This window comes from Mercenaria mercenaria, chromosome 14 (genome assembly GCF_021730395.1).
Source record: "Mercenaria mercenaria strain notata chromosome 14, MADL_Memer_1, whole genome shotgun sequence".
Lineage (NCBI taxonomy): Eukaryota > Metazoa > Mollusca > Bivalvia > Venerida > Veneridae > Mercenaria > Mercenaria mercenaria.
The window spans coordinates 76,031,338-76,044,271 of NC_069374.1; the positions used below are offsets into that span (position 1 = coordinate 76,031,338).

Below are 12,934 nucleotides of genomic sequence, written 5' to 3' on the forward strand. Positions count from 1 at the left end.
AAATGTTGAATTGTATACCTAAACAGTAACGCTCGATTTTTCTCAATGTTAGACTATGAATAGAATTGAGCCAAGAGATGTGGCTCAACTCAATAAAATAAATATTAAATTTTGTCAGAAATTATAACGAAAGGGAATTTCAAAATGGGTGTGGGGCACAACTGCCACAAATCATCACATACATTTAATTATGTGAATTGATTCATAGGTATGACATTAATACCGTGTACTACTTAAATGATATCAGATACCGCTTGCTTGGTGAACACCGCTCTGGGCTATGTTATTGTACTACGCGAATACTGTAAAACTGTGACGCTCATCTTATAAATCTTTTTATATTATAATTTGCCAGAAAGCCAGAAGGCAGAGGATTCTAAGCAGACAACCATTATAGTGATGGGGGTTATCATAGCATTGCTTGTTGTTGTGGTCATAAGTTTGATTGTGTCTAAGTTTGTCGTCTGGAAAAGACAATCTGCACAAAGGTAAGCATAAACAGTTTCTGTTTGCAAAGAGAAGGTATGAAATAACACTGTGAAGTTAACAGACACGTCACGATACATATTTAGATATATTTTTTAAACATATGCCGTTGAAGGAAACAAATATGGAACAAACATGAGCTTTATCGGACGATTAAAATTCTTAGTACAATCGTCGGTTACATTAACACCTCTGGTTTATTGTGGGGTGGAGAGGGGTGTAAATCTTGAAGCGCTGTAAAGCTCTGACACTAAACAAATGAGACGGATATCTTTTACAGAAACTTTAAGGACCGAAACTATTTTCAAACTAGACAACCGTTTGTTTGTATAAATGATTTTAAATTTAATGTTCCGTAAAGAACTATGTAACCGATTTTCCCAGTTCACACGGATAATTTTCAAAAATGTTTGCAACATATTCTATTTATTATATATATAACCTGATATGCAGAATGTGCCTCCCGTGTACCAATACACAGTATATTAAGAACCACAGTTTCTATTCCCTTTATGAAAGTTTATTTTCTAAAAACTTCAAAGGTTTCTAAATTTTATTATATATAAAGAAAGCATATAAACATATTTGGAAAGGTATTTTTAGTCTTTGAACAAACAAATAACAACTGATCTAAAACATATAGGTAACTAAATGGAATTCAATGTCTAGACCTTATAATATTTCAACAAGTCTCACAGGTACGGTCGACTCAAGTAATCAAACATTTTAATGTAATTTATACAGCATTGCAAACTAGAAATAACCGTATCCCCAAATGTTGGTTACTGCCTTCGAAATAGTTTCATATCAATTTGAGACACAGTTTCCCTGAATCAAAGAATAGTTTGTAGAACATTTGGGTACAAGAGGTAGCCCCCAGCTGAAAGACTAGTGCTGGGAAAGCGAATATTCTAATATAATTTCTTCCTTCAGAGATCCGAATACAATCACATAAATTGTTTCCGGTAATTCATTAACATTATGTCCGACATAACAGCTCGTTTGTTTGAACATTAAATTGCTTCAGTAGTCAAGAATGGACTTGGATCTACTCTCCGAGTTGTAGTTTGTTTAAGCCGACCTATTGGTTTCTCGCTAAAGGCTAGTCCATTATTTTAACAAGAGTGCACATGCCGTTTTTATGAAATTACATTTTGGTATATCATTGAAGGTTACATATTCAGAGCCCAAAGAAAGTATCTGCGGATATCTCTAAATTGTATACATGGTACTTGAAATATTTGCAAATGTTGAGATATGCTAAGGCGTGTACGGCAGCGTGCATATATACTACTGAATACGGACAGACTCAATTAAACCAAGGCCTTAGTATTGGGTGACATTTGGACTTTCCACTTTTTTCTGTTTCAGTCAAGCCAGATCTGTTATCAATTTGTTTTGTCAAAATGGATCCTCTTACCGATCATATTACTATCACAACAGCAATCATTTAGTGAAGTATGGCGGCCTAAATCAGTGCTTTTGTGCTTCCTGATTCTTTATGTGTCTGCTATTGTCTTGTTTGATTGTGTTCTATGCTTTCAGAGGATCGTCTTCTAGATTATAATTTGATCTGATATATTTTGTGTTTTCAGAAGTCGCGAAGATACAGATATATCTTTTAAACATGCGACCTCGCCTACAAATACGGAACACAAGAGAGATGGTTTGTTATCAATTCTACAAACAGATTAAAATTAATCCATAGCTGTTTGCCAATATATATAATGTATTTAGATGTTGAACTAGTATCAATTTGAATGAGGAGTGCTATTAAGGTGTGTATATAAAACAGAATTAAAAGAAACTTTATTTGTTAGTTTAGCAGGTGTGTTTAGGACCATTGAGTCTCAGTTGCCTGGCTAGTCGCTTTGTCGTGTCTGGTCTGGTATCTTATTATGGTGGTGGTGTGTTTGTATAAATTGTTGCAAGATATAGAAGCTTTTTGTGAAAATAATTTTATATAATTGGACAAATTGTGATTTAAATGACTCCAAAATTCATAAATAAATATCACTATCAAAAAGTACAACGTTGTATCTCAACGCAAAACAGTATTGCACATAAGGAGACTGATGTCATTTTCAATAATGTAATATTTTTCAGAACGTATGCCTACTGAGCTACATGCTGTTTACTACAATGTCATGGAAGAAAACGGGGGTAAATAACCTCTTTTTTGATGATATAGGGGCATATAGTGATTTTTAGGATTTACGGCAATGTAATTATGTATTGTTCCATTTTAAGATATCGATTGAATAAAAAGTAAAATACATAATTTTAAGTTATGTTACAAAATATCAGATCACTTAATATTGATTTTGGTGATTAAACACTCACAGAAAATTCAAATTATTACTTGTATATCTTAAGCTACATTTACTTTAAGGATTATAATGGACAGTCAAACATTGTAAATACCACTCGTTTAAATTGGTCACCCGTGTTGCTGTACTTATAAAATAGAATGGCCCGGTTTATAGGTTGGTCAAGGCAACGGATATGTATTGAATTTTGCCATCGAAATATTTCTACAAAATGCTTCTTCCACTTCCGTTTGGATCCGTCCATGTTTACAAACACGTTTGATTGTTTTATGGACTGTAATTATCATTGCTTTCACGAAGATACGTCCAATTAAGGTAGCAAGGGTAACCCTTCCGTGATTTGAATTTTTCCGCGAAAAGGTGTCTCATTGATTCATACAATGCTACCAGCAGTTAGTTTTACAACTGACATCAGAATTTTACATGTATCGGCTGTATAAATTTTCTAATGAATTCATAATCATTATCTCTCACCTTAATTTACAGACATCCAAAATCACGAAGTTCTAATTATAAAAATATTGACGGGGCCAAAATTCGAAGTGTACCCTGCTTCCTTAAGATTTTCCAGATAATGAACAAAAGGGGGTTTTACTAGTTCTGAACTTTTATATGTCTTTCGCAAATTAAACCAAATAAAAATGTTTTCAATAGCATGAAAAGAAGTCTGTATGAGAGAGTCTAAACTTGCCCACCCCTAATGCACAAATTTAGCCGAAATTTACAAATTGTCGCTACGAGAAAAAGAACGTACAATACATCCGTTTTTACCATTTTCTGGCATGATTCAACGTATTTTGTCATTAGGAATGGTATAAGGGCAATTCTGCACCATTTTGCAAACATAAAATGTCCCCACCCCTATTTTCCTATTTCATTGGGTCGCCACCGTCCGAACATCCCTTTGATTGACGAAATGCATATCTGGTGGGCCAAATATGCGCTGTGTGGGTTAATAATGATAAAAATGATGTGTTTACTGTACCAGAACCCTGTTACCGGAGCTAGAATCTAAAAAAAATCGTAAGCGTGTAGATTGACTTTTATGCTTTTATGTGTCCTCACCGTAACATTTTTTGAGGTGTGTGCTGTCAGGTAGCGTTTTAAGTCCCCAGAAAGTTTAGAATATCGAAGAAGAGAATCTAAACTATGTGAAACCGCACAAATTTAAGAGTTCTTTCAAAATTTAATTTTGGTAGATTTCCCTTAAGGTAGCAGGGTACACTTAGATTCGAAAATTTTGGACACGGATAGTCTTACATGTAGCGAGTCGCAATATTGCACTTCCCTTATGAGCAGAATCAGGGTGGCCATTTTATAAACTGCGTGCATGTTCTGTGCTTTTAATTAATGGCAAGATCAGGATTCTCATACAAGAATAAAGAAAGTTATCAAAACGAAAGGTTTACACCATCCATGAAAAATAGCATGCCAAAATCATCAATTTTGCACTTTTTGAACAGCCTGCAATGATCCCGCTGCAAGAACAATGCCCAATTTTATTGCATTTCTCAATTTAATAGTCCTTACTGAATTTCAGGATATAGACGGTATGGGGACCCATCCAGCTTGTTATTTTCACAAAATAGCGAAAATGTTCCTGAGTATCAATCAACAAGCACGGAACCCTTCCGTGATTTGAATTTTTCCGCGAAAAAGTGTCTCATTGATTCATACAAAGCCACCAGCAGCTACTTTTACAATTGACATCAGAATTTTACATGTATCGGCTGTATAAAATTTCTAATGAATTGATAATCATTATCTACAGACATCCAAAATCACGAAGTTCTAATTATAACAAATATTGACGGGGGCCAAAATTCGAAGTGTACCCTGCTACCTCCAAATAAGAAATAAATACAAAACAAATATATTAACACACATGTCATCCAAGTATAACACAAGGCATGATTTGTAAGCATGAATATCATATTATCAGAAGTCAACATACCTCTTTTTTATCACTGCACTACTGGCCATGTATGATCGTAAACATTATTTTGGATTTGATAATTGTCATCACTTTGCTAAAACATTTGACAACTATGTCTTTTGATTTAATTATTTTTGGCAAATAGTTTTTGCAAGCCTACGTAAGCGTACAACCACTTTGTTTCAATATTTTTAATAGTATGATACCAGTTCAGCTATAACGGTATTTGTAGTTGAAAAGAGAATTTGTTTATAATGTATTGAAATCATCAACTGAAAATGTATAGAACTTCTTTATTTTCTTGCCACATTGTATTAAAATATAGATTTGTTTTCAGACTCCTGCAGTGCGGACAATTCAACTGCAAGTGAATATGAGAAAATAGAATCAATTCAAGGTATGATCATTAATGCATGTTTCTTTAGGATTCGTATTCGTATGTGTAGTTGTTTTAAAGATTGTTGTCCACAAGATTAAGGAGTGCTGTTTCCGAGCAAAGTCTTGATAATGGATTGGACATGTTTCTATTAGAAAGATTAATAGAGATCATCTTAGCTTTATAAAAGATATCTGGTTACTCTTTTCTATGATTATATTGCATTGTCCGAGATTTGCTTTATTCACTAATTTAGTAATTCATATCAAAATTTGTTAAGATTGGAATTTATTTTTTAATTTTCATTTATTTTAAAATTCTAGTTCCAGAACACGTCTAGTTCCAGAACACGAATACGGACATATTTCGTCTGCTGATTGAACTTCAAGTAAGTATTTTCACGTAATAGAAACTGATAAAAAAATTGTACTTTGAATACAGTTTGAAATTCTTATATTCATGTTGAAAAGTTTCATAACTTTTAACAGAAATTTTATTCTTTTTGAACAGACAGCAGAAGCCAGAATCTGCCTAGCAAATGCATCTGTGTGGTCTGATTGAAACAGATACTCCTGATATATCATTAACCGGAACTGAATATATTATGGATTTACGGTATATATCATATCTACTTCATCTAAATGTATTTGTATCACATTGCTTATTCAGTTATAGTGCTATTTACTTCTACTTCTTATTGTATTACTTTAGTAAACTATGATCTTTATCTCATATTTGTTATATATATTTTACTTTTAAAATTTACATTATGAAAAATAAATCTCACATTAAATGTGTATTGCATTCCTGAGAGGGTGATATGAAAAACGTTCACCGAGAGATAAATGAATATCGACCGAGGCGCCAGATAAAAAGTTGTTTTCGAAATTTTTGGCACGTAGTACAAGTAAAAAAAATCCTAAAGTATATATAAGCGCTGTTCGTGAGAGGTGGTGAAATATGCAAGAATCCTGGCATACAATGTATGGAGCGCCGTAACTGCCTTGGAACATTTTTTGTTTTGTCGTCCATTTTGAGTATTAATCTGTCACACATCTATGCTATTATGCTTATATACGGCGTGGAATAGTTTTGTTATGTCTAGTGGTTATGTTAATATCTCAACATGCGCAACTGACCAATTCAAGGTTATGTTAATATGTATTTGTAGCAAAATTTGTTCAAGTGGTGACATATGATATCAAACAATTATGTTTTTTTATGTCAAAATGGGAAGATGACTTATCCAGTTTTTCATTACATCATATAGTAATGTTGCAATGTCAAAATGTGATGCTGTGTTGTGTTATGTTACATCGTTATTAGGTATTTGATACATAAAGAGTAAAAATGTGCTAAAGCTACTGTGACAGCTGGCTTGCAACAAATATACTGTTGATGATTAGGGGCTTTAGATATGATTGACCAAAACAAGTAGTAAACTGTCCAAAGGAAAAAGTTACGTTCTAAGAACGCAAACCCTCAAGTTTTATCTATACAGTAGTGTATCGAATCATGTATATATGATCAACTTAAGTATGTACACAAAATGTATAGACAAAATAAAACATATACGAAGTGATGACAAATGAACAAGTAAAGACACACAGAATGTCACTCGTATTATGGCTGTATTATAAATGTATTATCAGATTCGCATTCAAGAAGTTCATAAAGGAATAACATAGGTTAACCTTTGATTTGGAGTATATATTTAGGACATACACGCAACACCTCATAATACAATTTACATGTTCATCAACACAGGTGACAAAAGCCTCGTACATAAACGCTTTTGACTATCTGTAAGAATTTGACATCTTAACTTTGATCGCTCGCATATTTTTACATTTCTTTTGTTTTGTATTTAAATGATGTTAATCCAATGTTTTCATGTTTTCAATGCAATGATTTGTAAATTACTCTTATTTAGTTTATGTAAGAGAACTGGCTGTAAATATGGCAATAATAAAAGTTTATTCAACAATAGTTTTCTTGTATTTAATCCATTAAATATTTACTACCTTATACAGGTAGTTGGCTGATTGGTTTGGTTGCACAATATATATTTTTAAACTTTACTTCCTGTAATACTATGCGTTTTAATGTTTATGACACACCTATTATTTAAAATCAAAATATTTAGAGCGCTAGGATAAGATGTTGATTGCTTGAAAGTAGATATCACATGCTCAATGTCAGACGCATTGCGCTCGAGATATATGCACGCGCTCGAGATAATACGCCGCGCGCTCGAGATTATTTTAGAGGGTGTTATTTGGTCGTAGATACATTATTACGACTAATGAAGGCAGAAATCACATTATGGTAATTGAAGCAATTAACACATCAACACCGACACAATAATATTTTGAGAAACGCAATACGATACAGGGATCTGTTCCACGAAGGCTACTTAAGACAAAGATGTTACTTAGAAGCAAAGTGTTTCACGTACACATAATTTTTAAACATTATGTAAAATATTTCCTGTTGACGTTATTATGTATGTTTTGTTGTTGTGGTCCAACTAACTGAGCCAAAACGAAAAAAGAAATGGTACAGAAATGAGATACTGGTGTGCCGGTGATTGTGGCTATCTCTATTCTTCTGTTTTGTCATATTTTAGTCACAGTCAATGTTACTAGTAGTTACTCAATGTGGGATGTTCTTTTCCTCTATTTCAAAAATCTACCATTATGGCTTATTGTTCTTTGGAAACGTTTATTAAATAGAACATTTGTTGAATGTTGGAAGTACAGCGGTTCAAATCCCGCTACTGGAATTGCGCAGTTTGAAAATCTAGAAAAGCCTGAATTTCATGCAATTCCTTGTGTATTTTTTCTTTAGTTTTATCTCGTTTGTTATTACTCTAAAGCATCATAAAAAGAGACTCAAACTTTAATGTGTTCATTTAATTTAGCGTTTATCATAAAAAATGTATTTTGTCTTTATATTTATGTATATTTATGCAAACAAATAGAATATTTATTACATTTCAAGTTGTTAAATATATACGCTGTTTCTTACTCTTAAACATTGATTACAATGTAAAATTACACGGTACCTGGCAATTATCACGTTCAGTAATTATATACAAATCGTAATGAATAAATATCATATTCTTTTGCTCTATCAAAAGAATAAGGGTCTAAAATTCGCATTAGAATGTATTGATTACAGAAGTAACTCTAGACAGACTAAACAGCTTTCTATTTGAATGAAGGGATATGAATGATACATTCTTTAAAGTATTTGAATATAAATGTTGTCAGTATTATCGGCATGAATTATGAAAATGAAAAATATCAACAGAAAAAAATAAATAGACAGTTGGCGAAAGCCCCGAGAAAAAAATCCGTAGGCATTTTTAGTACAATATGATATTATACATCAAAATGTTCGTTGGGGTATATGAAATTCGGCCAGAGTGGATACCAGGCTCAAATATCCCTATTCAAGTTTTCTCGAGGCCACAAAAGGGGTGCACATGATAAGAAATAATAATGAAAGTAAATTGTTGTTTAAATTACAGCTTAAGGTAAATCTGACTTAAATATATAAGAGTGGAAAGATTCAAATATATAATATGATTTGAGGTATAAATGTAATTTTCAAGTGAAATTAAAGACTAAGAGGCCCTAAATTGGGGGCTCTCCGTCAGACGGCATTTACATGATGATGTAACGTATCTAATATGTTAACATGAAAATATTAAATGCTCATAACTCCACACTTCTGGTTAAAATATTGTCTATATTTCTGTTTTTGAGAAATATATGGACATTTGTATTCATTTCAAAGCTTTTTAACTTCAAACCTATGATTTGAAAAACTTAGGTACTATCTCAAAATATACTGACTAAAGGTTAGGGTAAGTATAACCATGGTTACAAAATATATACATTTAAAGTACTTTTAGTTCAAATTGCTTCAATCCGACATATACTGGAGTCTGTTATTTATTACCAGCGTTCAAACTCTGCATTGAGTCACAGCTGTTTCTAATCCCGTACCGTACCCGTACCGTACATTCGTAAACTACAGATTTTGTTAAAAAAAAAAGGCGGAAACTATCATCGTTCTATGCCATCAAAATGCTTCAGAAACAGCTTAAAATATTAAGAAATCTGACATTTGATAATTTTATATATATATTTCTAAGTCATTTGCTCAAACACTGAAAGAGTATTTTGTACCAACCTGCGTTGTATAAATGCCCGCCACACCCCACCTCGTTGTAATTTGATTTAAGCGAAATCTGATATGGTGACCTATCAATTTTCTTTTTGTTTTAGATTAGGTAGACATAACCAAAGGTATGTGCAGAGTTTGATTAAATTCTATTATGTGAAACTCGATAAAATAGCAGAAGTACCAACTTAAAACTGACAAAAATATGCAAAAATAGCCCTTGGGTCTGCTTAACAAGTATTCATTTCTTTACAAAATCATGTTCTTTTGATTTATCTGAGCATGTTTCAAATAGATATATTGTTTTCCGTTATAAAAATGCTTAGATAATCAAATTTATGCTGATTATTGTACTTTACTAAAAGATATTTTAGGATTACAGAAACTTTGAAAAATGTTTAAAATAGCACCATATCTAGGGGCAAATTAAATTGAAACAAAGCTGGTGACCTAGTATTTTTATTTCATTTTTCAATACATCTTAAAATGATCTTTTAATACAAAACATTTCATCAAAATCTATTATTGAAAAAAAAAATACGAAACTGTAGCGAGCGTCTTTAAGTTGAAGATTTTACTTAGGTTTGTGGTGATTTCAGCTTAAGTCTAAGTAAAAAACTTAAGTCCTATTCATAAAACAGTTTAAACTTAAGATACGTAAGAAATGACTTAAGTCAGAAAACAAAATGGCGCCGTGGGTACGATTAAAGTGTTGTTTTTCAGATAAAAGCACTTTAAACATAATTATGCATGATGTATCTGTCTGAAATTAATGTTTTTTTAATGTTTTCGTCCACAATAAAAGCCAAGAATTACTAATTAAGTTGTTTTATGAATAACAAATATACTTAAGTAAAATAAATTTCTAACCTAAGTAATATTAAAGTAAATAATCAATTTCTTATACTTATACTTTAGATGCTTTATGAATACGGCCCCAGGCCCCTTTTCCCAGTTAGCCAACTGTCTATAAGGAAATATAGGACTTTTTTTCTCGTCTACCATATTACAGCTTGAGACGTGAATCCAAATATGTCATTCTATGACATTTTATTTATTTTATACTATAAAACTGAGATATTTGAAAGCCAAGAATAAAGTATTTAACATTTTCTGAAATAATGTTTTGAATATGTGACTGTCTTACATTCATTGAAACCTTTTCTTTCAATCATATAAACTGTCATTTAAAAAATATGCTTACAAATAATTGCTTAAAGAGTTTTAATCTTAAAAAAGGCATGTGCAATATGTTCTAGCATTATACACATTTCTCAGCATAACACATTTCACAATTTAAGTCTACATAAAGTGGTAAAAGATGAAAATTTAATGCTAATACGAATTACACCGTAAATATGGAATAAAGTGCTTGGCAAATTAGGAAAATAAAAAAGTGAAAGACGGATCCCTGGAAGCATTCAGCAAAACAAACGCATTCAAGCCGGGCTACTTTTAAATTGCCACAGCAAAAGAAAGATGAAATATGACTAAGAAAGTTAAAATATGACTAAATACAATATCTACCGTTTTCAAAGTTGTTATACGAGTTTTGTTTAATTATTTTACGTTCAAACACGATTTTACCACAAGAAGAAGAATATATTCACTTCCTTAAACATACTCATTTTAAGTGTAAACGCAAAAAAAAAACACCTTTACTCATGAAATTAACAAGCGAACACTATCAAGTTTGACGTTTCACACAAACTTGATATAGACAATTTACTTTCGAAAAAGAAACAATATGTTACAAAGTATATAAAATCTAATTGAACAGTATTTTAAGTTTGAATATAAATGTTTGAATTTTGTCAAGTTCAAGGACATATACAATATTTTGATCACCAGACTAAATTGTACGAAACACGAGCATTTTAATCGTATGATATTTTCCAATCTTTTGAAATCTTATATATTCAGAAGATCAATTTCGATTTTTATATTTCCGGAATTCTCAGATTAGTCTTCTCTGCCAATAAAAATACCAACAATGATACTGTGACTCAACTAGAGGCAACAAGCAATGTCTGTGACAAGCTTCTCCCTAAAAGTTGTCAACACTTAACAAAGTGTTTCATAAAACATCGTCTTATTGAGCTATACATATATTGTTGTGAAATATTATGTTTTGAATCCTATATATAAATGATAACTGTTTCTTTTTCATTTGCATTAACGATTTTAGTGCTGCTTATAATACTTTAAAGCATTAACCTTTTTGTTTGGTTTGAGTTAGGTTGGGTGCGCACCATAAACCGGTTTAAGCTCCCCAGTGGTGTTTTTGCCACTGACCGTTCCAAGGCGGTGCCCCACTGTGTTCCTTTGTTTGTTCGTTTTGTCCTTGTGTGTTGACTTTGTGTGCGCGCGTGTGTGTATGCTTATTGTTCGTCTTGTCCTTATGTGTTGGCTTTGAGTGTGTGTGTGTTTGTTGTTCGTTTTGTCCTGATGTATAAGCTTTGAGTGTGTGTGTGTGTGGTGCACGCGTTTGCGTGCTGGGGGGTTCGTTTTGAGGAGGCTGCGCTTTTGGTGCGTGGCATTCCCTGTTTGATATTTTTCTTTGTTTTTTGTACAATTTAATGTCTCAAAAACACATCTTTTTTCCTGCTGCTTTTTCATTGACTTTTTTATCGAACAGGCAAATATCAGATTTTACAACAATGTAATTATATAATTACATATTCTTAACAATAGCACTCGACATTATCCGCCAAATAACCCGAGATTAAGTTAAGTTCGATTGCGTTAATATGTGTTTCGTGACTATCAGCTTTCTTCCGGATTGTGGAAAAGTAACGCCCAAATATGTAACTCAGTTTAATGCAGTATTAAGTAACGGCGAATTAATACTTCGATGTTACTTTGCTACTGTGCTTTTGTTTAACGATAAACATGCCTTACATTATCCGGTGTAAAAGTATCTTAAGATATATAAAACTGCAATAGGGTATTTATTTTTTATGGTTCTCTACATAACAGTGAAGTAAAATAATTTTATATTTTTTCCGTCGTATCATAACTAAACCTGTCTTGCATAACAAAAATATATTTGTCACAAACCACTCAAGCTCTTAGTTTTAGTTTTGAAAAAAAAAAACATCTGTCATTTTAGAGTATCGCATTTCTTCCGGGTCGTGAAAATTTAAAACACTTCTGAAATTTCAATGTGGCCAATTAAGTTACCACAGATGTTATAGAATGACTTGTCGCTCTGCCTCTAGTTTCTCTAGCAGTTTGTACACGACTTAGAATAATCGTAAGGATTAATGAATAACCAGATTTATACAGCGCCCTGTTCATGATAAACACGTTCAACAGCAAAATGAACAGAATAATCCAGTTTTTCCGTAGCCGTTTCTTTGTGTTTGCATATATTTTATTGCAATATCTTTGCACTTGCCTTGTTACACCAATAAGACATGCTGTTGATAACATATAAAAAATATTAGTGGTTAGCGCAAGAGCTTGAATTAGCGATGAAACGAGCTTTATATAATTTTCTTGATTATCCGACCATTGGAATGAAATTTTGTTTCGTATTCTGCAGACCAGGACGAATATGTAGACCAGACCCCCAAAATAAGCATGATATGCTGGTTTATTTCCTAAACT

The 12,934-nt window shown here is 32.3% G+C and overlaps 1 protein-coding gene across 2 annotated transcripts; it reads left to right on the top strand.

The window, feature by feature from the left end:
- Positions 1-335: 335 nt before the first annotated feature.
- Positions 336-7,065, top strand: LOC128548605 (uncharacterized). Of its 2 annotated transcripts, XM_053523962.1 has the most exons (6): positions 336-488; positions 2,082-2,152; positions 2,593-2,649; positions 5,090-5,149; positions 5,469-5,516; positions 5,639-7,064. In XM_053523962.1, the coding sequence occupies exons 1-5, from the start codon at positions 400-402 to the stop codon at positions 5,507-5,509; spliced, it is 318 nt and encodes a 105-aa protein (XP_053379937.1). In that variant the 5' UTR covers positions 336-399; the 3' UTR covers positions 5,510-5,516; positions 5,639-7,064. The 2 variants fall into 2 exon arrangements, with proteins under 2 accessions (XP_053379937.1, XP_053379936.1); XM_053523961.1 differs by lacking the exon at positions 5,469-5,516 and having other exon boundaries at positions 5,639-7,065.
- The last annotated feature ends 5,869 nt before the right edge of the window (positions 7,066-12,934 follow it).

Coding starts and splice junctions, on each gene's coding strand:
- LOC128548605 (XM_053523961.1), top strand. CDS start 400: ATGGGGGTTATCATAGCATTGCTTGTTGTTGTGGTCATAAGTTTGATT. Junction 2,650..5,089: donor TGTCATGGAAGAAAACGGGG/GTAAATAACCTC, acceptor ATTTGTTTTCAG/ACTCCTGCAGTGCGGACAAT. Junction 5,150..5,638: donor GAAAATAGAATCAATTCAAG/GTATGATCATTA, acceptor CTTTTTGAACAG/ACAGCAGAAGCCAGAATCTG.